This window comes from Bison bison, unplaced genomic scaffold (assembly GCF_000754665.1).
Source record: "Bison bison bison isolate TAMUID 2011002044 unplaced genomic scaffold, Bison_UMD1.0 scf7180017862274, whole genome shotgun sequence".
In the NCBI taxonomy this organism is placed as follows: Eukaryota; Metazoa; Chordata; class Mammalia; order Artiodactyla; family Bovidae; genus Bison; species Bison bison.
Window position 1 is genome coordinate 658,351 of NW_011492846.1, and position 24,809 is coordinate 683,159.

Below are 24,809 nucleotides of genomic sequence, written 5' to 3' on the forward strand. Positions count from 1 at the left end.
AAGGCCCACTTGACTTCACATTCCAGGATGTCTGGCTCTAGGTCAGTGATCACACCATCGTGATTATCTGGGTCATGAAGATCTTTTTTGTACAGTTCTTCTGTGTATTCTTGCCATCTCTTCTTACCCATGGCCAATTCATGCCAATATATGGCAAAAACAACCACAATATTGTAAAGTAACTAGCCTCCAACTAAAATAAATAAATTCGTTTTTAAAAAAAAGACTGTCAAACAATTTCTTAATCTCAAAACTGGGCAAAATTTTAGATATTTGTCTTCATATCATGCTTGTAAAAACACTGATATAACTAGCTTAAGGTTTTAAGGGAAACAGGATTTCAAAAGGGCAAAAAGAACACTGATGGTATTCAGAATTTCCTTCTGATTTGTCAAATCATCACCATATCAATACCATTAGTATACCATCCACCTGGGAACCCCAGGTGGCTCAGTAGTAAAGAATCCACCTGCAACACAAGAGATGAAGGTTCAATCCCTGGGTTGGGAAGATCCTCTGGAGAAGGAAATGGCAACCCACTCCAGTATTCTTGCCTGGAGAATCCCCATGGACAGAGGAGCCTGGTGGGCTACAGTCCATCGGGTGACAAAGAGTCAGACATGACTGAGCAGGAGAAGTTTTCTATTTTTTCCTGAAACTGTTTAATTAAGTGATTACAATGTATGGATTCTCTGGCTGATAAAAAATGTGACTCATATAGTCTTACCTAATTCAAATAGAATTTACTAATTTGAGGAAGTATTTTACTCTAAGGATTTACTACTATAATTCCATGATCAGTTATTAATCTCTTTGTTGACTATACAGTTGAAAAAGAAAAATTACTCAAGTAAAGAACTGGAAGCCATGGGGATATCTTTTTCCTTCATACCATGTTGCTCACTCTCTTTTCTTACATACTTCATCTTTTCCCTTTCCTTTTGTTTACAAAAATAAGTTAAGGATTTTTGCATGTGGTAGACTCTAAGTTTTATCAGATGAAATTCACACAGATCCACAGAATATATTTAATATAGCTATAACTTTTGGAACTGAGATGGGAAGAAATTAGGATGTGCTTGATACACATAATCAGCATAATTGGCAATACATACATGTTTTTTGAATGACTGTATATATAAGTGAATAAATGAGTGAATGATTTTCTGCCCAGTAAGAGGCCCTATTTCAGTATTAAGAACTGAAACAATAAGCAAGCTCCAGGGATTTGGCAAAAATCCTAGGCCATTCTTGGAGAATTTACAGGGCCATAACTGGCAGGTATTTCTTATACCTACAGTATAGAAATGGCCTCCACAAAATTTACCTTTCAATTCTGTATCAGTAAGACATTTTAGATTCCATGATAGTCTTAAGTATCTGAAACTGAAATGTTGCTTTAATAGCAGTACATGTCAGAAGCGTGTTCCAGATTTTAAGCTGTTAAGATTTATGTGCTATGATGTATCATATTGTGTATGTATTCTCAATGCTTTCTTCAAATTTTATCACAAAATATAAATATTATTGGATTAAAATGATTATTTTTGTAACACAGGCCGAGTGAGAAATGTCTCTGAAGTGATCAAAATGCAGTCATGGAAATACGTGAAAAAAATAGAGCAGTTTGAACACAGATAATCTAATCCTTTAGTATTTTTTTTATGTATTTCAAATGTAGCTAGGTCATTATGTGGAAATACTGTTTTTAATCAAGATTTTATAAAGGCAGACTCTTTGATTTAGTTAAAAAATTAAATCTAGAATGATATGATAAACTTGACTTTTGTTTAGTTGCTTACATTTGAAACTGCTATAGTATACAACTAAAAAATGTCATCTCTGCAGAAACTCATTTCAGAAGTGAAAGTTCAGGTGGAAAACCAGGTAAAAGGCATCTACTTTAACATTACTGCCATTTGTCCAGATGGGACCAGAAAGCCAGGCACAGACGGATGCAGAAATGTGACAAGCAATGATGAAGTATGTGGGTGTGCATTTTTCCGATTTAAAGTAAATTAACTTGTTTGGCATGCTTTCTCACAGAAAACTCAAACCATTCTGAAAACTTTGCTTACTACTGATCTTAAGAATCTCATTTACACTTCAAAGTAACTTTCATTGTCTATTCCTAAAGTTCCTACTTGTTGTAACTCCACTGACTGTTCTCTCAAATTCTCTAGTACTTATTTTAAAATAAATATGTATCATATTAAATACTTATTTAATAATAATAACTTTATTATTATTGATGACACAGCCAGTATATGTTAGGAAATCACATCTTCTGGAACAATAAGTGTCTCTTCTTATATTATGCTAATACCTTTTTGTTTCAAATCTGAAAATTCTCAGAGTAAATGTGAAAGCTAAGGGTAAAAGCAATACAGAAGAATGGGAGTGATGGAGCTGTTGATAAGGATTAAGAATTATAAAATCTTTCACTTTGTGACTGTCCCAGGACACTTATATTATCTCAATATAACGATCTAGGAAGTAGGGAAATTTGTTAAGGACAACAATAAAAAGAAGTGTCATCATTTAACTAAAAAGGAATGAAATATGGAAAAGAGACTCAGATTATAGCAGCATGAGGAAATAGGACAATGGAAGATAGGGATTCTCCCAGGATTTGCACAAGAGAGAGTAAACACACAGAAATATACTTTAAAAAGAAATTCTTGTAGAACAAAGTGATTTTCAGCGAGTCATTTACCTCAGTGAGGCATCAGTTGCTTCATTTTTAAATAACTTGAACTAGAATATTCTAATCACTCTTCCATCCATCTCTAAGGTTCTATGATGTTATTAATTATTTTAATATCATGCTATACAGAAAGAGCTATTGAAAGATTAAAAATACTACTATTCTGTTAAAAAGATTGAATAAAACAGAATCTTCCTTTCTTTCTAGTTAGAATATACTTTTCCCTCTTGGGAAGTTTAGAATCTGCAGATAGTACAGTTGCTCCAACAAACTGTATATTTGAAATTAATTATTTCAAATTCAAGTTCTGTTGGCTTCTCCATAATCACTCCTTGAATTTTGTCCAAAAGACATTTTATACCAGTTTACAAAAAATATGTTTTATTTACACTGAATATAGAGAAACTTTTTCTTTTGTGCTCCCCAAAAAATAATGCAGTTATTACTTTTTGAGAAAGGATTACCCTCTTAGAATAAGCTCTTTCTTTCAAAATCAATTTTGGCAGAATGGTTTAGCTTACTTCTTTTTGTCTACATCCCTTTTTTCCCTCATTTTCAACAAAGTGGTATAAACAGTTTGACTGTCAAGAAGAGTCATTTGACCTCTTAATTATAGAAATCCCAAGTTTTGCTCTACTTAATTTTGGCAGTGACCACATTATCTTACAACCTGTTACTCCTTAATATTTTAAAGAGAAAAAAACATTTCAAGTCTGACCTCAGTTGTACTGATTTTAATATTATGAGACTAATTCTAATTCTGCATGGATATAGATAACATATAAACCTAAATTTAGATCTTTCTTATTGTGTGTGTGTGTTTGTGCTTGTGTGTATATGTATTTATGTTAGGCTTTTTTGTTGGGATGGATATCTATAATCTATATACATAAGAAAGAGGAAATCTCTATATAGTCATATATATATATATATATATCTCCATATATATATATATACACACATATATATATATCCATCCATATCTATTTACCTAATCTATCTCCATCCCTGCCAAAAAGCTTAGCACAAATTATTTTTAAATTGTAATATATCTCAGTCTAACATGGAAGAAAACTATAAACCTCGTTTGCCAAATTACCTGAAGATTATAAGATGAGTTAACAAATATAAATACACACACTAAGCCAATTGTGTTGTGGAGAAAAAACTGAGAAATTTTGGCAAGAGAAAGCAATTATGTAGTTTCATGGGGGAAACCAATTCCTGCCAGGCCAGATCATTAGTTGCAGACTAACATCTCCACTGAGAAAAATGTATGACCTTGTATTGAGATCTTAGGACTTTAAAGTTGAGAGTCCTAAATCTTTTTCCCTTGAGTAACATCAGGGAAAGCCCCATGTTTTCCTCTTAACATTATGTGTAAACTAAAATTTAACTCCAAAACTTTACTTGGGCTCTAGGAAAAGAGAAACAAAATAAAAATTGTTCATTTGACAATTGTTCATTTCGGGGTTTTAAACCAGTAGAGCAGAAGCCCTTGACTTTAGTTTATTTGATCTATCTCTAGTGCCAAATATTTGTCGTAACTCCACAAGTTAAGGACTGGATCTAGAAAATGGTCTATTCTCTCTCAAGTTTGCTAAGAAATCATCTGAGGATATAAATGAATGATTAGAAGTAGATACCTTTCAAATAGGTTTGAATCCATGTCCATTTAATGGCGCATGATAGGCAAGTCTCAGTCATTGTATCCTTTAACTCTCCAGTTCCTTAATAAGGAAATAAAATGAAATTAAAAGGTAATGTTATGTCTACATATGAAAAAAGAATGCATGTGTAATTTATAAATATTAATTTCTTATAGATGGTATAATATTGACTTAAAATATCATTAACATATATAATATTAGTAATAAAAACAAAGTATATAAATGTATTTTTTTCCCTCTCACCCACAAATTTAGGTTCTTTTCAATGTAACAGTTACAATGGAAAAATGTGATGTCACAGGAGGAAAGAGCTATGCAATCATCAAACCTATTGGTTTCAATGAAACCACTAAAATTCATATACACAGAAATTGCAGCTGTCAGTGTGATGACAGCAGAGGACCTAAAAGAAAGTGTGTAGAAGAAACTTTTCTAGATGCCAAGTGCTTCCAGTGTGATGAGAATAAATGTCATATTGATGAGGATACATTTCCTTCTGAAAGTTGCAAGTCACACAAGGATCAACCTGTTTGCAGCGGTAGAGGAGTTTGCATTTGTGGGAAATGTTTATGTCACAAAATTAAGTTTGGAAAAGTGTATGGAAAATACTGTGAAAAGGATGACTTTTCTTGTCCATATCATCATGGAAATCTGTGTGCTGGTGAGTATAAATATGTACATGCAGTTATTTATATAGTTGTATATTAAGCTAGCATATATGTTAAAGTATCTTTAAATCACACCTTTATAATTACCAACCATGAATCTGAATCTGATATTTAAACTTTCAAAGTCTGTGAAATTAGGACATAGCCACAAATATACTGCACATAATTCTGATATTTATAGTTTAAATTATTTTGTACAGGAAATACTTAAAAATTAAAAGCAAAAATTAGTTATTATTTTCAAGAATGCTGTGACCTTGTAAAGACATATACCAGAAAAGGAAATTACTGACAATGTCTGACAGATTTTCTATAATCTGGGTATTCTTCTAGAAGACTCTGATTTATCCTCATAAATGGTCACTCCCCTCATCTTGTTCAGAGGATAGTTAGCTATAAAAATATACTTTCAATTCACTGTAAAATTCTTAATGTGTTATTAGAGATGGCATTATAAATCTGTAGTATATAAACCTGTCTACTTAATTTTGGAATACCAGCAACAGAATTGTCAAAGGACAGTACTCTTCAAGAAAATACAGGTTTTATAAAAAAATCAAGATTAGTCCAGAGGCCACATACAGACCAAAATTTAAAATGAAATAATTTAAAACAAAAAATATCAAAAGTATGTTTTGGCTAATTCAGTTTACTGCCACCTAGAGGTTAAATTCTAGAAAATATATGCAACATTTGAAAATTAATGCAAAATACTTATTTAATTAATTAATTTTTCTATGGTAGTGTACTAAATCCTTTTATTATTAAAGTACCTTTTTAATGTTTGCATTTTGGTAAGCAAATATTAAATTATTGATAACATGAAATATTTCATTGTAGTAAGCTTATGGAAAGTAATAAACATACACAAAATACGTTTTTATTCTTGTATAAATAAAAAATGTGCCCTATTTCACATAAACATGGGATGGAAAATTTCCTTTATATCTTATGCACATAATATTTTATATTCTAAAAAATTTATTCAGCTGTACTTGGCATCTAGGTAGAAGGGGTTATGGATGACTTTAGAATAAACCCATAATTATTGTCTTAAGTTTTTCATTGCTAAAACTGATTCGGACAGGGAAGAGAAAGAATTCTGAGGTCATCATTTTCTATAGCTGTCAAGCTCTCAATGAAGTCTGAAATGTTGAGACACTGAGAATCCCAGTCTCTGTTAACAGTAAAATATTAAAAATCAATGTATTGGTCCTTCTACATGACTATGATAACTACTGTTACAGAGGAAATTGAGAATCTGCTTTGAATTATTTGTATATAAATTATAACCACAAACTGTAGGCTGACAAGTATTTTCTTCACTAAGGTCCTTTGAAAATAATAACACATGTTCACAGATCAGCGGGCTAGTATTAGGCATGTAGCCCGTATATAGAAAATTGAGTCTGGCAGGCATTTTCTTGGCCTGGATATCATTAATTTTACAGTTAACAAATTGAGCTGATCCAACAGTAGAGGCTATGGAACAGTTACACTGTAAGATGCTCCACAATAAAAGGAGAGAGGGCATAAGTCAGAAATTGAGGGAACAAAGAAAAGGAAGGGAAGGAGGAGGGAGGGAGAAGAAAGGAAGGAAAAAAGGAAGGAAGGAAAAGTCTTTGGTCAGATAAACTTGAAAAACATTATACAGCCCTGAAAATGTACCCTCTCTTGAAAATTTATAGTTCACATTAACATATTAAATTTTGGCTACTTTCTACAGGCTAAAACCCACTTAACTAAGTATAATCAGTGTTCTTCCTCAACTCCAACATGCACAAACATACCACCCTGATTTCTCTCTTGCTTTCTCTCATTTACCACCTAATAACATTTCACAACATACCTTATTAAGACATGCACCACTAACCTGCTACATAATGTGCTGAAGATGTGAAAGGATTATTTCAACTTCCCTGGAGATCTCATCTTTAATCAAGGCACTAGCAGAACTGAAGCTCTTAGAAGAGTTTGCCCAATGGACATGCAAAGTTATCCCAGGCCCTTAGCAATAATGAGCTACTAGGAGAGAAAATTATGGAAGCTATTCATAAAATACTCCTTTCTTTCTAATTTCAAATCAGACAACATTACTTCAGCCTCTGTTACTTCTTTATATCTGTGTCTTTTTACTTTAGAACTGAATATACAGTGACCTTCAAGTAGCTGGGCAGCCACTGCAGCAGGGCAGAATTCACAACTGTCAGCACAATAGATTAGCATGGGGAGATTATCTACAATAGGACAGCTTTAAAAATAGTCAGTCCTAAGTCCTGGGATTGTTTATGTCAGACAAATAGAAAATGATGCTGCTTCCATTCACTTGACTGTCAGTGTGTTTCCATGGGATGGAAGGGAAATTCATGTTTGGAAATGCTTCACGAAGTCAGTGATCTCGGTAACTTAGATCTCGGAGTATCTTTGTTGCAGGGCATGGAGAGTGTGAGGCCGGCAGATGCCAGTGCTTCAGGGGCTGGGAAGGGGATCGCTGCCAGTGCCCATCTGCATCTGCCCAGCTCTGTGTCAGTCCAAAGGGCCAAGTGTGTAGTGGGAGAGGCACATGTGTATGTGGCAGGTGTGAGTGCACTGATCCCAGGAGCATCGGCCGTTTCTGTGAACATTGTCCCACATGTCACACAGGCTGCAGTGAAAACTGGTATGTGTTTTCTGGTTCCAAACCTACGTAAAACAGTCCTTCATTTAGCCATGTTGAATCTTTGCTGTTTTGCCTACCTTAACCAAAAAGTTGCTGGATCTTCTCCAGACAAATTATCATCATGCTAAAAAAGAACAGAATGAGGAATTTAGGAATTAGAAGACTTAGACTCCAATCTTGGATCATGCATGAGAATTTATCTAGGTATTCACTGCCTTTTTTGAAAGTTTTTTTTTTAAAGAATAATATTCAGCGTTAATAAAGATTCAGTGGGGCTGTCCCCCCAGCTTTCTTGAGATGTAATTGATGGATAATCTTGTGTAAGTTTAAGATGTACAATGTTATGATTTAGGAGCTGGCTGCTTCCCAGCTTACTATTAATTAGCTTTTTGATCTAGGACAAAATTGTTTAAATTCTCTGCGCCTTAGTTTCATGATATCAAAAATGCAGATAATAATAATACTGTGCTATAATTCTGTGAAATAATTAAATTAGATGTTCATGCAAAAAAGCCCTAAACTTTTGTACTTGGTGCACAGTAATCATAGAATAAATGTTACCTGTTATTATTGTTTTATTTTTATTCTTTTAAAGATAAAAGAGTAGTAGCTATGAAGCACTCTAGAAAGAAGTGATGGATAAGTAAAAGGTTATATTAAATAATGGCAGCATTGTTGTTTTGTGCCAGTAATTAACTGCTCAAAGACAACTACTCAAAATATAACTGGCTTACAATTTGTTTTTTTCATTTTTTAAAAGATATTCTCCAGTTTTCACAATTATGCATAAGAGGTTATGTAACTCATTAGGAAGATAATGATGGAGGTATTTCTAGTCAACTCAATCAGAATTTGAACTGTATATTCATTGCAAAATTTTTCTAGTAGTACCATAATATTCATTTTCTAAAACAGCTGTGCTGGCTGGTTTTGTTTTTGATTTTATAGTAAGACTATCTTATTCTTTTCCTAGAAATTTTATTTTCAATACAAAAAATATCATTATGTTGATTTTATACATTACAATATTTTAAGTGGCTAGAATGTAATTTTGCTTGGCATTAAATTCAGCCAAGATTACAAATAAATGTCACAGGTCTCTTTCCCAGTTTAACAAGTCTGCTGTCCTAAAAAAGTACCCTATTTGGACATTTTATTGTTTACAGAAAATACTACAAGCTACAACCTTTTAAAGAATTAAACGTTTTCACTTCTATTTCCCCTTATAGGAATTGTGTGCAATGCCTTCACCCTCACAATCTGTCTCAAGCTATACTTGATCGGTGTAAAACTTCATGTGCTCTCAAAGAACAGCATTTTGTGGACCAAACATCAGGTAAACAAAAGTTTAATAATCAAAGTCCTGAAGTATCTGTAAAGAACCATGTTCTCCCAAAAAGCTCAACCATCCTAAAAAAAAGAAATAACTGCTTCAATGTTTACAGTCTCCCAGAAATGGTACTCTATAAAACCATTTGAGGATATTTGCCATGGTATGACTAAATTGTTCGATCTCTCAACTACCCAGCTAAATTCACATGCTATGCAACTCCATGGAATTACACCAAACAGATTTTCTTGAGAGACCTCATGAGCCAAGAATAGGCGTTTCCTATGTAGAGTCCATTTCACCTTTAAAGACAAGGTCTCAGTTCAGTTCAGTTCCGTCGCTCAGTCGTGTCCAGCTCTTTGAGACCCCATGAATTGCAGCACGCCAGGCCTCCCTGCCCATCACCAACTCCCAGAGTTCACTCAGACTCACGTCCATCAAGTCAGTGATGCGTTCCAGCCATCTCATCCTCTGTCATCCCCTTCTCCTCCTGCCCCCAATCCCTCCCAGCATCAGAGTCTTTTCCAATGAGTTAACTCTTTGCATGAGGTGGCCAAAGTATTGGAGTTTCAGCTTTAGCATCAGTTCTTCCAAAGAACACCAGGATTGATCTCCTTTAGAATGGACTAGTTGGATCTCCTTGCAGTCCAAGGGACTCTCAAGAGTCTTCTCCAACACCACAGTTCGAAAGCATCAACTCTCCAGTCTATGGAGCCATAATTATCCTCCACAACCCAAACCTGCATCCAGTCATAAGCTTCCTCATGTGAAACTAACATTTACTTTCATGTTTCAGGTGATGCAAAAAAAAAAAAAAAAATTCTAGGTAGTAATGATCTGCTTTTGAGAAGTATATAACTTCAAAAGGCAATTCCTTCCTTCAAAAGGCAATAATTTTCATTCTGATGCAAATATAATCTAGAGTTGAATGAGAGCTTCCCAGGTGGCCCTAGTGGTAAAGAATCTTCTAGCCAATGCAGGAGATGCAAGAGATATGGGTTCCATCCCTGGGTTGGGAAGATCCCCTGTAGTAAGAAATGGCAACCTGCTCCAGTACTCTTTCCTGGAAAATTCCATGGACAGAGGAGCCTGGTAGGCTACAGTCCATGGGGCTGCAGAGAGTCAGACACAACAGAGCAGAAGCACAGCTTTTTTTCCACGGTGAATAAATATAAAGATGGCACAATGGAAATGGTATGGAAATTTTAGTCTGAAGACCTTGGCTTAAGCATGTTTACTGATACTCTTAATAGTAGCTAAGCAGTATTAACCATCTTACAAAATTTCCCTGAGCCTCAGTTTTCTCATCTATAAAATGAAAATAATATCAACCTCAAAGAGTTGTGTGAATTAAGCTAGTGAACATTAAAAAAATTTAAAAGATGATACATGAATGAAAGAAACATGTGAACTCTACATTCAAAGACCATTTTGGACAAAAGTTAACTAGAACCCAAATGCCAGTGTCTTCCTTTTGTTCAGGTTTAAGATGTTAAACTATATAAGAATTCGAAATGAAGCCTGAAATTATGTATTCATTGAGAACATTCCTACTGCTACTATTATTTCTGGTCTCTCTTCCAACCTGTAAGAATAATTCTAGGTCTTAGAGAGATTGCACAGAAGAATAAACTTTCTCCACAGTTTTGTTTCCTCTCCCCTGATATCCATACTAACATTAGCCCATAATAAATTTAGATTTGAAAAGAGCCCATGTGCTGCCAGATGGGGCTGCAACAATCACACCCAAAAGCCAAGTGCCTTTTCTAATAAATAGAGCACTGACTGTCAACATGTAATTTATTATGTTAAGTAAATAAACCTATTTTGACCTAAGTGTGGCTAACAAAATGTATTCCCTTAAAGCTCCTTAGGAAAATCCCTTGCTTGACCTAAACTAAGAAAAGAGGCATGGCTGGAGCTAAATTTTTGGTTCTCCAAAATTAAAAATTTTTAAATGCATACAGGTTTGAATCCTGAAAATGTCTTCCACCCTAAACCATTAGAAATATTTATAAAATGTATTAGTATTAATAGCTAGAGGGCTCCCCTCCCCTTCACAACTCTGGTGCAAGGAGAGGAAAAAGGGCATTTGTTAACCACCTCTATTATCTATCCACTTGATCACACTTAAAGGGTTATTTTGCTTTTCCTGGCTAAACTCCTACTAGGAAAGAAGCCAGAAAGTGAGATCAAGCCACGCGCCCCCTTAGCTGATTACTATTCTAAGTTGGCCAAGGGAAATGAAAGGCGTGCATGTCACGAACCTGGGCACTACCAAAGGTAACACCTTTTAATAGAGCATCTTGGATTCTCTCTATGTATGAGACCATAACACTGGGGGACTCACACTTGGATTTGGTGCTTCTACTCCAATTAGTTGTCCTCCAGTCTCCTTTTAGCACTTCTTTCAAGGAACCTTAACATTATGATGAAAAAAAAAAAACAAAAAACTGGCTCTAAGTCTTCCCACTTGGAGATGAGCCCTTGCCCTTTTTACTGAATTCTTGGCTGTTTAAGAGCATGCTTGGTCATCCGGGGGAATTCAAACAGAAATCACTCATGACTGGGTGACTGCTTTTCTAAGTCTTGTTAGGTCGCCTCCTGAAAGGCCTTCTCAAGGAGACTTTCAGACAGTTAGATGAAGTCCCCAAAGTCTGGAGAATGTGCAGAAAAGCACATGGCACTTTAGGCTGGGAGGTAACTCTGTGAGTGTGGGGCAGCTGATGAGTTCTGTGGAATACTTGTGTATTATGCAACCATGTTCCTCTTAGATTAGGGTAATACCTCTGGCAGCCACAGAGGCTGTAGACTTTCCAACTAAAGCTTGCCAAAGGTCCAGTGCTAAAACAGGGACCTAGCCTGCCCCTCTTAATACAGCATTTCCTTTTCCAGCTAGTAATTATCTGCTCTTAAAAAACAAAAAGTGGTATTTTTAGAAGCAGAATATGATAGATTTAGTTAAAAGACAAGTAAAAAATAAATTAATAACAATCGAGGAAAGAGATTTGGGTATTGTCCCAAACTGTACACTCCCATTTCCTGGAGAAGCTATGTGTAATAATAATGAAAACTTACACTACAGTTTCAAAGGAAATATTTATTCATCTATGAGAGTAGTACTAATTTTAGCTTCTGCAGATGTTTACTTTATTTTCCATTACTGATGTGTAACAAATGAGGAGTAAGCATAACAAGAAAAACATATGTTAATGCATGGAGCTGTTAAATAATTCTTATATCCTATTTTCCACTTAGTGATCCACATCATACCACAAAAACTGTCCTTCTCTCTGTCGTGGTTGAAATCACATTTAGTTAAGGATTTGGAAATATTCTAGTTAGTACAAGAATCAAGCTGAAAAGAAATAATCTTATTGAATACCTTAATTGTGGCTATTCTCTGAAGGAGAGTTTTTTGTTAAAAATACTTGAATAATAAATGTGTAATAATAGTTTACTTTTGAATCAACAACAATGGAAGTCCTTCGTTTTGAAAATGTAGATTTGCAAATATCTCTGATCCTATTAATTGAGATGATAAACGTTATTTATTTCTAATACTACTGTTAGAATCCTTTGATTTACTCATTCCAGTTTTTTAAACCATGTATTATTTGCTTCTTTACAGAATGCCTCTCTAGTCCAAGCTACTTGAGAATATTTTTCATCATTTTCATAGTCACATTCTTGATTGGGTTGCTTAAAGTCCTGATCATTAGACAGGTGATACTACAATGGAATAATAATAAAATTAAGTCCTCGGCAGATTACAGGGTGTCAGCCTCAAAAAAGGTCAGTGAATTCTAAAAATGAATTACTATCAGTGTGTTATTGTCTACTTTCAATATTTAGGCTCTTAATTAATGATAATATTTCTTCCTTATCAAGGACAAGTTGATTCTGCAAAGTGTTTGCACAAGAGCAGTAACCTACCGACGTGAAAAACCTGAAGAAATAAAAATGGACATTAGCAAATTAAATGCTCATGAAACTTTCAGGTGCAACTTCTAAAATGATAAAAAAAGAAAGTACCTTATGGGAAACTGGATTTTAAATAATTGCTCCTAAAATTTACTATTTTAGAAGTCACAGGAGGAGACAAACTTGCTAGATCATGCCAGTTGCTGGTTGTCTACTCGAATGAAGACTGACAAGCATCCTCATCATCATGTGACTCACACTGCTGCTGAATTTTTCAGAGAAAAATGTGTCTTACTACTGTTTGATACTAGTGTCATTGTAGCACTTTACTGTAATATATAACTTATTTAGATCAGCATAGAATGTAGATTATCTGAAGAGCACTGACTACACTTTACAGGTACCCACCATTTGTACACTTCCCAGAGAGACAATGCTGTGAGATAGTTTTGGCATTGTGTCACTACAAGGCTACCGTAATCCCTGCACCAAACATGCAGACAAACGAATAATGCAGTTATACTAATGTTGCCAAGCACTTCAACAACTGGCAGCAGTGAACAGACAAGACCAGACAGATGAATAAATGATTAGTGTTTCATTCGTTCAAGAGATAAACAGATAAAACCTTAATCTTGAGGGATATTGCTTTTGAAATAGTAGTTTTATGCATGTGTGTTTGTTTTCTTTGACAAGATGGATACTAATTCTAACATTCTTTCCTCTTTGCCTTTATATTTTGGTTTTCTTTCTTACAGGATAAGTTTATATATGTCACAGATGACTGGATTAATAAGTGCTAAGTTACTACTGCCATAAAAAACTAATAATAATACAATGTCACTTTATTAGAATATTTTTCAAAGTTCAATGTTTAATAAGGGACACTTCAAGTAACATCAAAATCTGAACAGCTTCATTGTTTGCTGATGTAGAGTTTTAGATCTTCTTACCTGGTAAACTGGATGGATTATTTTACCACTTCATTTGTCTAATCATCAGGTTGAAATTCACAAAATATTTAGAAACTTTGCCTCAAGCAAAGTGCCACAGTTTTGAATGTGATTTCTCCAATATTTATTCAAAGCAGATAGTAATATTTTTCAAATTAAAACTAAATTAAGCTATATTACTTTTGCCCTTTGAAGCAGTCTAAGGATATTCTTTCCCTGAATCCCCTCAGTCCAACTCACCAGAATTCTAAAAATACACAATTAGAGAAGAATAGACAATATCTTTAGAAATAAGCTAATTCACGCTTGTGGTTATTCAGGGGAACTGAGGCTCAGAAAGTTCAAATGATTTTTCAAAAACCCCTCAGTGACTAAGTGGCAGCACTCAAAGAGAACTATTTTACTGCCAGGCCAGTGCTCACTGAACAATGTCATACTACCTCTTGAATCTTTAAAATAGTCAATTGGCAAGTATTTTTAAATGTGATTTACTGAAGTCTTAAGTGAATGAGTATGACAATTCTAAAACAAAGCAGAAAAAAGTAATTCAAACCGAATTGTCCATGGTTGGCATCCAGTCTTTCTGCTAATCAGCTTCTAACAGACTGCAAAATGGCCTAACTAGCGGAGAAGGCAATGGCACCCCACTCCAGTACTCTTGCCTGGAAAATCCCATGGACAGAGGAGCCTGGTGGGCTGCAGTCCATGGTGTCTCGAAGAGTCAGACACGACTGGGCGACTTCACTTTCACTTTTCACTTTATGCATTGGAGAAGGAAATGGCAACCCACTCCAGTTTTCTTGCCTGGAGAATCCCAGGGACGGGGGAGCCTGGTGGGCTGCCATCTATGGGGTCGCACAGAGTCGGACACGACTGAAGTGACTTAGCAGCAGCAGAGAGAAGTCTATTCACACAGGCTGTGTGAACAGCATTTCCCCTGGGGTCGTGCAGTGCTCAGTCCAAGAGCTTGATACAGAGGTGATGAACTTTTATCTTCCCTAACAGGAACTTCATCACAACTACCATATCCTTAGAGTTATTCACTCTGATTTTATTGGCTAGAAGTCAAATAGTCTTGTGTACAGCACAGAGCTTTGCATATGACAACAAAGGAAGTTGTTTTAAATTCCTTTTAAATGTCCTCTTACAATCAGCTTCCCCGATTTTCTGTCTTCCAGCACTTGAGTTAATCAAAGTGCCAGATGTCTACATTTCGATGAAGACTATATCCCATCCACCCTAAAGAAGATTCAAAAATGTATAATAAGTTGTTCCAGAACCAAAAGACACAGTAGTTCCATCAGCCATCCCCTGAAGCCAGGCAATTACGATGCTAAATTGAGCAGTATTTCCTTCCCCGAATGAGTGATCAGCGGCATTGACATAATTCAGTATTGTGACTCACTTATGTAAAATACCTTTGATCACCAAGGATAACATAATAATTGTTTTAGCAGCTTGCCTGTCACACATTACATTCTTTTAAAAAAGGAAATAAATGAATACCTGTCAGCCCCCAAAGGAAAAAGTGGAAAATATCCATTCATTGAAATACTGAAAACTTTGACACATTTAGAATTTTTAAAACATTACAAGGTTCATTAACTAATGTCTATGTGGGCTGAATTATCCAAAAGAGGATAATAAAATGAAATCCTTAAAAAAAAGGGATGGATATTTGGACACTCTCATTAGTTTGCACTAATTTATAATGAAACAAGTCTCTTCTCATAGGAAGGGACAAGCTTCCTGATAGGCAGTTTGATGCTAGATGGTGATTGCAGTTATGCTTGTGATGTCTTGTACTTTCCTTTTTTATTTAAAGATCTAATTCTTAAAGATTTTAGAGCTTATATTTACTTGAATAATTGATATTTTCCTTGTGAGAGATAATTAATATTTGATTAGTTAGAATTAATGAAAAGTTAAGGGAAAACAGGGTATTCTTAGATTAAATAATTTACGTAAACAAAGCCTATTTCAACTAATATGACCAGAGGAGCCTTTTGAGATTCACTGATATTAAACACAAGTAGTGAAACTTTAAATGGTTAACGAAGTTAAGAACTTGAACAACTCTTTTGGTACGACAGCATTTCTGTGCCCTAAAGTACGTCATGATTTAGAAATAGGCCATATATACACTACAATATATCTGTATGAATTTTACTTCTCTGGGGATATCTTTATACTGCAATATGTGTGGATTTATAAGCATCTTTTTTTAATTTATTAATATTTATGTACAGACATTCTCTGAAAGACTCAAAAATTCACTAAAACTCTGATTATGTCCTAAACGTTCAATTTAGTTTGGTTTAAACAAATACAAAAATCTAAGATTACATAGAATAGATTTCTCTAGAGGCAAATTTGTCAAAACTCAAAATTAGTGGATGCATCAGATGCAATACTCCACTAAAGAATAAATTTCAAACATTTTGAATATACACTTAATCGCTATTGAAGATATTCTTATGCATGACAATGGACATCCATACAATGTTGAAATATAATTATGATGGATTATGAAAATTTTTCTCCATAGAATTATATTCCTTATGATACCTTTATAATAAGTTAAACTCAATGGCTTTTCCTTCCTTTTCTTACCCCTATTTTTTTTCTACTCACTTTTCCTAAGAGATTGCCCCCAAACTTCAAGTTCAATTAGCCTAATTGTGAAAAATAACTGCCTATAATAATATAATGAAGTTCTTCATTTCCAAATATCTCTTAATGATTTTAAAAGTCATTTGAATCTATGTACCTAAACAAAGACCCATTAAAAACTGAGAATTTTAAATGTTTACAACTGTTCAAGCTTATTTCAATTTTAAGGGATTTGAGATCCATATATTTTAATAAAAGTATCTAATGAAATACAGATACTTGGAAGTTCAATCTTGTGCATATTATATTATTTACTCTTAACATTTAATTTACAACTATCCTTATTTATACTGACCTTAAGAACTCCACTTAATGCAATGCAAGCTGAGACATATTTTCAAATAAATATGAAACTAGCATTCTTTCAGATCATTCCCCTTTTTTCTTATAATTCTTCAATGGCCAATTTATTATGGGTTATACATGTTCATATTTCATTAAGTCTAAGATATCTACTTTTCAATTTAACATCTCTGAAATATATCTTGTGATTATTGGCCTCTAAGATGCAGTTTTTATAATTTTACTTAAATAAATATTACACTAATTCATCTTTAACTAAATGTTCACGGGTATAGAGACATTCATTTCTATATAAATATTTAAGAACACACGTACGATAACACGTGAAGTCAGTTTTCAGTACATCTGAATCACATTACCACTTAACATGAAGCCTAACCATCTGATTATGAGTTTAGATCCTGCAGACCTTTATATAAAAGCTCTTTCAACTTTCTGTTTATGCTTCAGCAAACCCTAACCTAACTGACAAGAATGACTGAGTTTCTCCCAGGTTTGTTAACAAATGTTTATTCTATTACTCTCTAAAGAATACTTTCATGTGATCATCTCACTCTTAAACAGAATTAACTGGAAAAATATTACATAAAATCATCACATTTAGATTTAAATTTTTGCAATTTTAAGATTTTGAACCATTTTATGTGTCTTATGTCAATGATAGAAGAAAAGTATCATACAACCAATCAGTGTTGTAAGGAAATTTTCCCTTAAAGTCCTCTTACATTTTTATTTTTCTATGTCCTTTCTATTCTTTTGTTTGATTTTTCTCTTTGGCTTTCATAAACTCACCTTAAGCCCATGTAATGACTCATAAAACTGCATATTTAAATTATTTGACTTACATGAAACAATTGTTCAGCTATCTGGGCAGCTGTCAATGAAATACCTGAGAGTAACAACACTACTCCTTTATCTACCTGGATTACTTTCCCACAAAAATTTATCTTCATAAACTATCTCTATTAATCAGGTTTCTAAGCTCCACAGCCTATTTCAGTTAAAATCATCTATTCAACAATTTAAAAAAAAAAAAAACTGCAGTCATCAAGGATGGAAATGTATGATTTGTGTAAAAAAGTCTTTACTAACTTTACACTGTACCACAGATAAATGTGATTTTGATAACAATTCCATACAATGACAAATATGGCACATAGATTTTCTTTAAAATACTGAATATAAAATATTTTAATTCTAAATTATAATAAAATATAAATTTGCACATATTAATATAGAAATTCATTTTGTATATATTTAACATAAGTTTAAAACTATTTTACATTTACCAGTTACTTCATTAAAGTTTTTTAAATCTGCAAAAAATTAGTAATGTTTTTAAATTATCAGTAATATACCTATGTGTTTCATTTAACAACTCCTGCCTCTGTAGAAAACATTTTAATATAGAGTGTATTTTTAAATTAAAGTATTTGAAATCAAAATAGTTCTAAGAAAGAAATTGTCATTAAACAAGTTTCTTACTATTTCTGACTTTGAATTATACAGAAATTTAAATTGCCTTAAATGACATAGAAAATTGGGGATACAATAATTTCACTTAGATACTATGAGCCTGTTCATATAATTCTGATTGACTACTAACTTTGGTTTATGTATTTATTAAAAAGCTGATACTGTAGTTTGTTGTGAGATGTTTATTTTTCTAACAGAGCTTATAACAGTTATGACAAGGCATTTAATTAATGCATCATTTTGTTTAAAAGTAGGTGTTAACCGATATGAAATTCTATGTTTCAAAATAAAAATGTGAAGATCTAAGAATGCACAGGATGTTTCTTTATTTATCATTGTGTGCTACGTGACCCTCAGCACTGCCAGGAAATAGCACACTGTCACACAAGGAAATGTAGTAACATTCATACATTGTCATCCGTAGAGGACATCATATAATTCCAAAAAGCTCCTATTACTGGAAAACTGTAGAGTCAATAATAAAGATGTAAGGTCATTCTCATTGATCTATTTTCCTTCCATAGCTGCCCAGTGGTGAGAGCAGAAGAAATATCCTAATTACAAAGAACTGAAAAATTAGCTAAAAAACAAATTGGGCTTTTTTTTTTAGCAACCAAAGGCTTCTACCATCACCTTGATACAAACATAACATGTTCATAATCTTTAACTGCACATTCTCCAGAGCCACATTTAAACAAGTGAAATTTATGGAATACCCTTGGTTGTGATTTTTCTTTGTTTAATCTAGTGGAGAAGGCTCTATTTATAATAGCCAGGACATGGAAACAACCTAAGTGTCCATCAGCAGAGGAATGAATAAAAAAGATGTGGTACATATACAATGGAATATTTGAGTGTGTGGGTGTGTGTGTGTGCTTAGTCGCTCAGTCATGTCCAACTCTTTGGAACTCCATGGATAGTCTCCTCTGTCTTTGAGATTTCCCAGGCAAGAATACTGAAACAGGTTGCCATTTCCTTCTCCACGAGATCTTCCTAACCCAGAGATCAAATCCACATCTCTTGTATCTCCCGCACTGGCAGGTGGATTCTTTACCACTGCACCACCTAGGAAGCCCTAGAATGGTATATTACTCAGCCATATAAAGGAAAGAAATGGATCATTTATAGACATGTAGATGGACCTGGAGACTGTCATATACAGTGAAGTAAGTCAGGAAGAGAAAAAAAATCATATACTAACACATATATGTAGAATCTGAAAAAAAAATGCTATAGATGATCTTACTTACAAAGCAGAAATACAGTCACAGAGGTAGAGAAGAAACCTATGGATACCAACTGGGGGTACAGGAATGGGATGAATTGGGAGACTGAGACTGACATGTATACATTACTGATACTATGTAGAAAATACATGGGCTTTCCTGGTGGCTCAGATGGTCTCAGACAGGTAAAAAATCCACCTGCAATGTGGGAGAACTGGGTTTGATCCCTGGGTTGGGAATATCCTCTGGAGGAGGGCATGGCAACCCCCCCCCAAGTATTCTTGCCTGGAGAATCCCCATGGACAGAGGAGCCTGGCAAGCTATGGTCCATGGGGTCGCAAACAGCTGGACACAACTGAACGACTAGGCACACACATAAAATAGACAGCCAATGAGATGATGCTGTGTAACCCAGGGAACTCTACTCAATGCTCTGTGGTGACCTAGTAAAAGCAAAAGTGTTAGTCACTCAGTCGTGTCCAGCTCTTTGCAACCCTATGGACTGTAGCTCACCAGGGTTCTCTATCCATGGAATCTCCAGACAAGAATACTACAGTGGGTACCATTCCCTTCTCCAGGGGTTCTTACTGACCCAGGGATCGAACCAAGATCTCCCACATTGCAGGCAGATTTTTTAAAGTCTGAGTACCAGGGAAGCCCTAAATCAGAAAGAAATCCAAAAAAGAGGGGATGCATTCGAACTGTGCTCCCGGAGAAGACTCTTGACAGTCTGTTGGACTGCAAGGAGATCAAACCAGTCAGTCCTAAAAGAAAATGAAAACCCTGACTATTCATTGGAAGGACTGATGCTGAAGCTCCAATACTTTGGCCACCTGATGTGAAGAGCTGACTCACTGGAAAAGACCCTGATGCTGGGAAAGATTGAGGGCAGGAGGAGAAGCAGGTGACAGAGGATGAGATGGTTGGACAGTACCATTGACTCAATGGACATGAATTTGAGCAAGCTCTGAGAGATACTGAAGGACAGGGAAGTGTGGCATGCTGCACTCCAGGGGGTCACAAAAAGCTGGATGCAACCAAACGACATAGGTATATGCATGGTTGATTCACTTTGCTGTACACTAAAAACTAATACAACATTGTAAAGCAACTATATTCCAATAAATTTTAAATAAAAAATAATAAAAGAAAGTAAAGCAGATGAGGGAATACACTGCCAGCTAAATAAGTTATGTTGACAAATTCCCTATCTTTAAAGAGTTGTAAGAATTTGAGGGAAAAGGTATGTGTAGCATGAAAGTGAAAGTTGCTCAGTCGTGTCTAGTTCTTTGTGACCCCATGGACTATACAGTATTCTCTAAGCCAGAATACTGAAGTGCGTAGCCTTTCCCTTCTCCAGGGGATCTTCTCAACTCAGGGATCAAACCCAGGTCTCCCGCATTGCAGACAGATTCTTTACCAGCTGAGGCATCAGGGAAGCCCAAGAACACTGGCATGGGTAGCCTATCCCTTCTCCAGCAGATCTTTCCAACCCAGGAATTGAACCAGGGTCTCCTGCATTGCAGGCAGATTCTTTACCAGCTAAGCTACTAGGGAAGCATGTGTAGCATAGATAGACACGTTTCACTGGAGAGATCAAATGGGCCATCAGGTTTAACAAGGCCCTTGTTTTTGAGTATTCATCTCATTTGGCTTTGGGTTACAGTCTTTTAGGCTCAGAATACTGGTTTTGGTAGGAGTGCTATTTGGCCTCATTCTTTTCTTCCCTCCTTGGCAAAAGGACCCACCCCCTGAGTTTGAATAGAGCACACAGCTGAGACTTAACCATCCAGACTCCTTTGCAGCTAAATGTGGTTACAGGACTAAATGTTGGCCAGTGTGACAGATGGAAGAGGAACCTAGGATCTCACTTCATCTCATCTCACTTCATGTTTGTTATCTGGACAACTGGCGCTATCTTGGCAAAGGAAACCCTGTACTGAAATATTCAGAACTTCCTCTTCAGCCAACAACTGCTGTTCTCAACTGAACCCTAGTAGGGAAAACAATCTGTTTCAGCTAAACCATAACATTTGATGTTATAGCAGATAATTTGTATAAATAAATAATGTGCTATTTATAAAACTATCTCACTAATTCTTCAGCAATACTAAATATCATTTCTGTCAATTTTTCAAGGGAAATGAAGGCACAAGAGGTTAAGCATCATGTCTAAATGCGCACAGCCTATAGGCGGCCAAGGCCAGATTCACAAACAGATTTGTTTTTCAGTCCATAAATTACTGACGATATGCTTTGTGAGAACAGATTTTATTAAATTAACTAGTTTTACTAGTTTAACTATGTCCTTATGAACCAAAAAACACGTGCAATAAATAAAGTTGAAAAGCTAATATATGCACAGAAAAACTACACAGAAAGAATTGAATGGAATCTAAAAATGAAAAACAAAATGTTAAGCGCACTCAGATGTTGTAATTAGACTAACATAGGTCCATGGAGATTAGCATTTGGCCTAGGCTTTGCAGAAAAGATGAGTGTAGACATGCAGAAAAGTAAGGTCAGGGAGCGGTAAAGGAATGGTAAAGTAGAAAAGAGTGGGGATTCTATCCAAGGACATTGAAAGCTTGTTGAGATGCAGCATTGGATAATGAAAAACAGTGATCTGCAGGTAATGGTCTATGGAAAGCTTGCTTCCCTGGTTAAGCAATTCGAAATTCGGTTACAAGGAAAAAGCAAGCTCTAAAGTTTTTACACAGAAAAGTAGTATTATTGGAATTACACATGGTTTGGCATATACTAACATAAATTAAATATAATCTTTAAACATTAATTTTATCCCTTCTAATACTAAATATAAATACTACATAATAATATTAAATATTGATTTTTTAATGCTATTCAACTTTTAAATGCTATTTAATAATCAATTTAAATACTATTTAGTACTAAAACTGAAGTATATAAAAGGAGAAAAAATTGAAAATCTAACTTCCTAACAGCAATCACTATTACGCATAGGCATATTTTCATTTTATTTTTCTATGCCCTTTATAACTTATTATGCATATAACACATATTTGTTGTAAAATACCCAAAAATACCTAGACATTAAAATTAAAATATTTTTCCAATCCAACCACCTAGAGTTGACCACTGACATATATTATGTGTGTGCGTTTGTAATCAAGAAAGAACTATGTCATAAATAGTATAGTATAAAGAGACTTTTTCTTCAAAAACATTTCAAACATTTTTCCATGTCAAGATTTAAACTATAGTTTTAATGGGTGGATATTATCCCATCCAAGAATGTGCCACAGTCATAGCTCTTATGTTCAATGAGAAAATGAATGACCAAGAAATGATACCAAACATGAAACAATGGTTAACAATTTTAGTATTCAATAGGAGGAGATTGGTTAAGTAAACTATTTTTGAATGTGAGAGATCTGCCATTTATAATGGCAGATGAGAAGGAGCCAACAAAATGAGAACTGTTTATATTGGGAAGGTTTGCATTGGTCTAAGGTAAAATAGGGGAGTATTTCAAATTATGACAAAGAGGAATCAGTGAAATGAGCTTGGAGAATTTTCATGAGGAAATAATGGTTTAGACAAAAGTAGACAAAAGGGAACAAGAGCTACTGTTATGAGGAAGATTAGTGAGAACATGGAGACTGACTAGATACAGCTGACAAGGAAAGAATTAAGTTGAAGAGAATTCTTATGTATAGTCTAAAAGTCACTACAGATGTCCACCAAAATTGGATAAAACCCCAAATCTGGTCTCACAAACCCATTGTTTTTGCCATTCCATGACTTTTAGACTAAATTCTAACTTTATCAAAATATTTGGCCAGACAAAACTAAAGCTGAAAAATTTTAAACCATGTCTGTGGTAATGCTTTCAATATTATCAAAATAAGCCCAAATGCAATATAGGCATATTTCCTTCTAATCTTGTTATTTATATATGAATATTTTGATCATAATTAGAAGCAGTGTCAGGCTGCACAAGAAAAACAAATGGCACCTTGACTTTCAACTTTGCAATCCTTCAGCACTTACTTGGACTGGTGCATTGTTTAGGGCACAGTGCTGTTTAGACTTCTTCCAATGAATTGCTTAAAGTTTGCTAAAGAAAAGAAAAAGAAAAGGAAAAAAGTCTGTCTATAATAGTGAGAGGAAAACACTTTCTTTATTGGGCTTTGTCATACTTCATGCTATTTTTCCATTGTTACGACTACAAAATACATTCTAACCATCATTAAAGTCATGAATAATAATTATCCACTAAAGAAAATCTTAATTTGCATTAACAACATTTTTTTAACATTCTGTTAAATTAAGGATAATCTTTATCAGTCCATGATTTTCAAAGAGTAGTTCCTTGACCAATAGCATCAGTGTCACATGAAAACTTGTTCGAAATGCAGATTTTTAGTCTCTACACCAAATCTTCTGAATCTGAAATGGCCCAGCAGTTTTAACAAATCTCTAAGTAATCCTGATGCCTGCCAAAGTTTAAGAATCAATTTTCATAAACAGTATAAGTAAGCATCAGGAAACCAAAAGTTATAAATTATACTTTCTCTTGTACAGCGGTCAGTACCTGATACTGAAAACTCAGTCCAAGTACTTACTTACTAAATGCTGAGTGAGTCAGTAATGTTCTGTTTTCTTTGAGCCCTTCAGAAATGCCCCTTTGAAAAGACTGTGCTTAAAATCTGTCTGTCATTTGTTACATTAATAGTTAAAATCAAAGTAATATTGTCTGGCATATTGTTTAAAAAACAAAATTGACCTTAATAACTCTTTCAAACAAGTCTAACATATTCAGTATATGTAGAGGAAGCCCACATTAGAAATTTCTATTACCTATTCCTGTTACCCATCTATAATTCTTTTTTTTTGTTGTTGTTGTCACTTAAACACTTGCTGGGCTTCCCTGGTAGCTCGACTGGTAAAGAACCTGCCTACAATGCAGGAGACCCCAGTTTGATTCCTGGGTTGGGAAGTTCTCCTGGAGAAGGGACAGGCTATTTACTCCAGTATTCTTGGGCTTCCCTGTTAGATCAGATGGTAAAGAATCCACCTGCAATGCAGGCGACCTGGGTTCGATCCCTAGGTTGGGAAGATCTCCTGGAGGAGGGCATGGCAACCCACTCCAGTTTCCTTGCCTGGAGAATCCCTGTGGACAGAGGAGCCTGGCAGGCTATATTTCATGGGGTCACAAAGAGTTGGACACAACTGAGC

At 34.8% G+C, this 24,809-nt stretch overlaps 1 protein-coding gene across 1 annotated transcript in view; it reads left to right on the forward strand.

Annotated features, from left to right (window-relative positions):
- Positions 1-18,676, forward strand: part of ITGB8 (integrin, beta 8) — a 96,901-nt gene extending 78,225 nt beyond the window's left edge. Inside the window, exons 9-14 of the mRNA XM_010832783.1 lie at positions 1,849-1,983; positions 4,633-5,038; positions 7,479-7,704; positions 8,934-9,040; positions 12,666-12,829; positions 12,926-18,676. Of these exons, the coding sequence (XP_010831085.1) occupies positions 1,849-1,983; positions 4,633-5,038; positions 7,479-7,704; positions 8,934-9,040; positions 12,666-12,829; positions 12,926-13,048 (1,161 nt within the window). The 3' untranslated portion in view covers positions 13,049-18,676. The remainder of the gene's footprint in view (positions 1-1,848; positions 1,984-4,632; positions 5,039-7,478; positions 7,705-8,933; positions 9,041-12,665; positions 12,830-12,925) is intronic.
- The last annotated feature ends 6,133 nt before the right edge of the window (positions 18,677-24,809 follow it).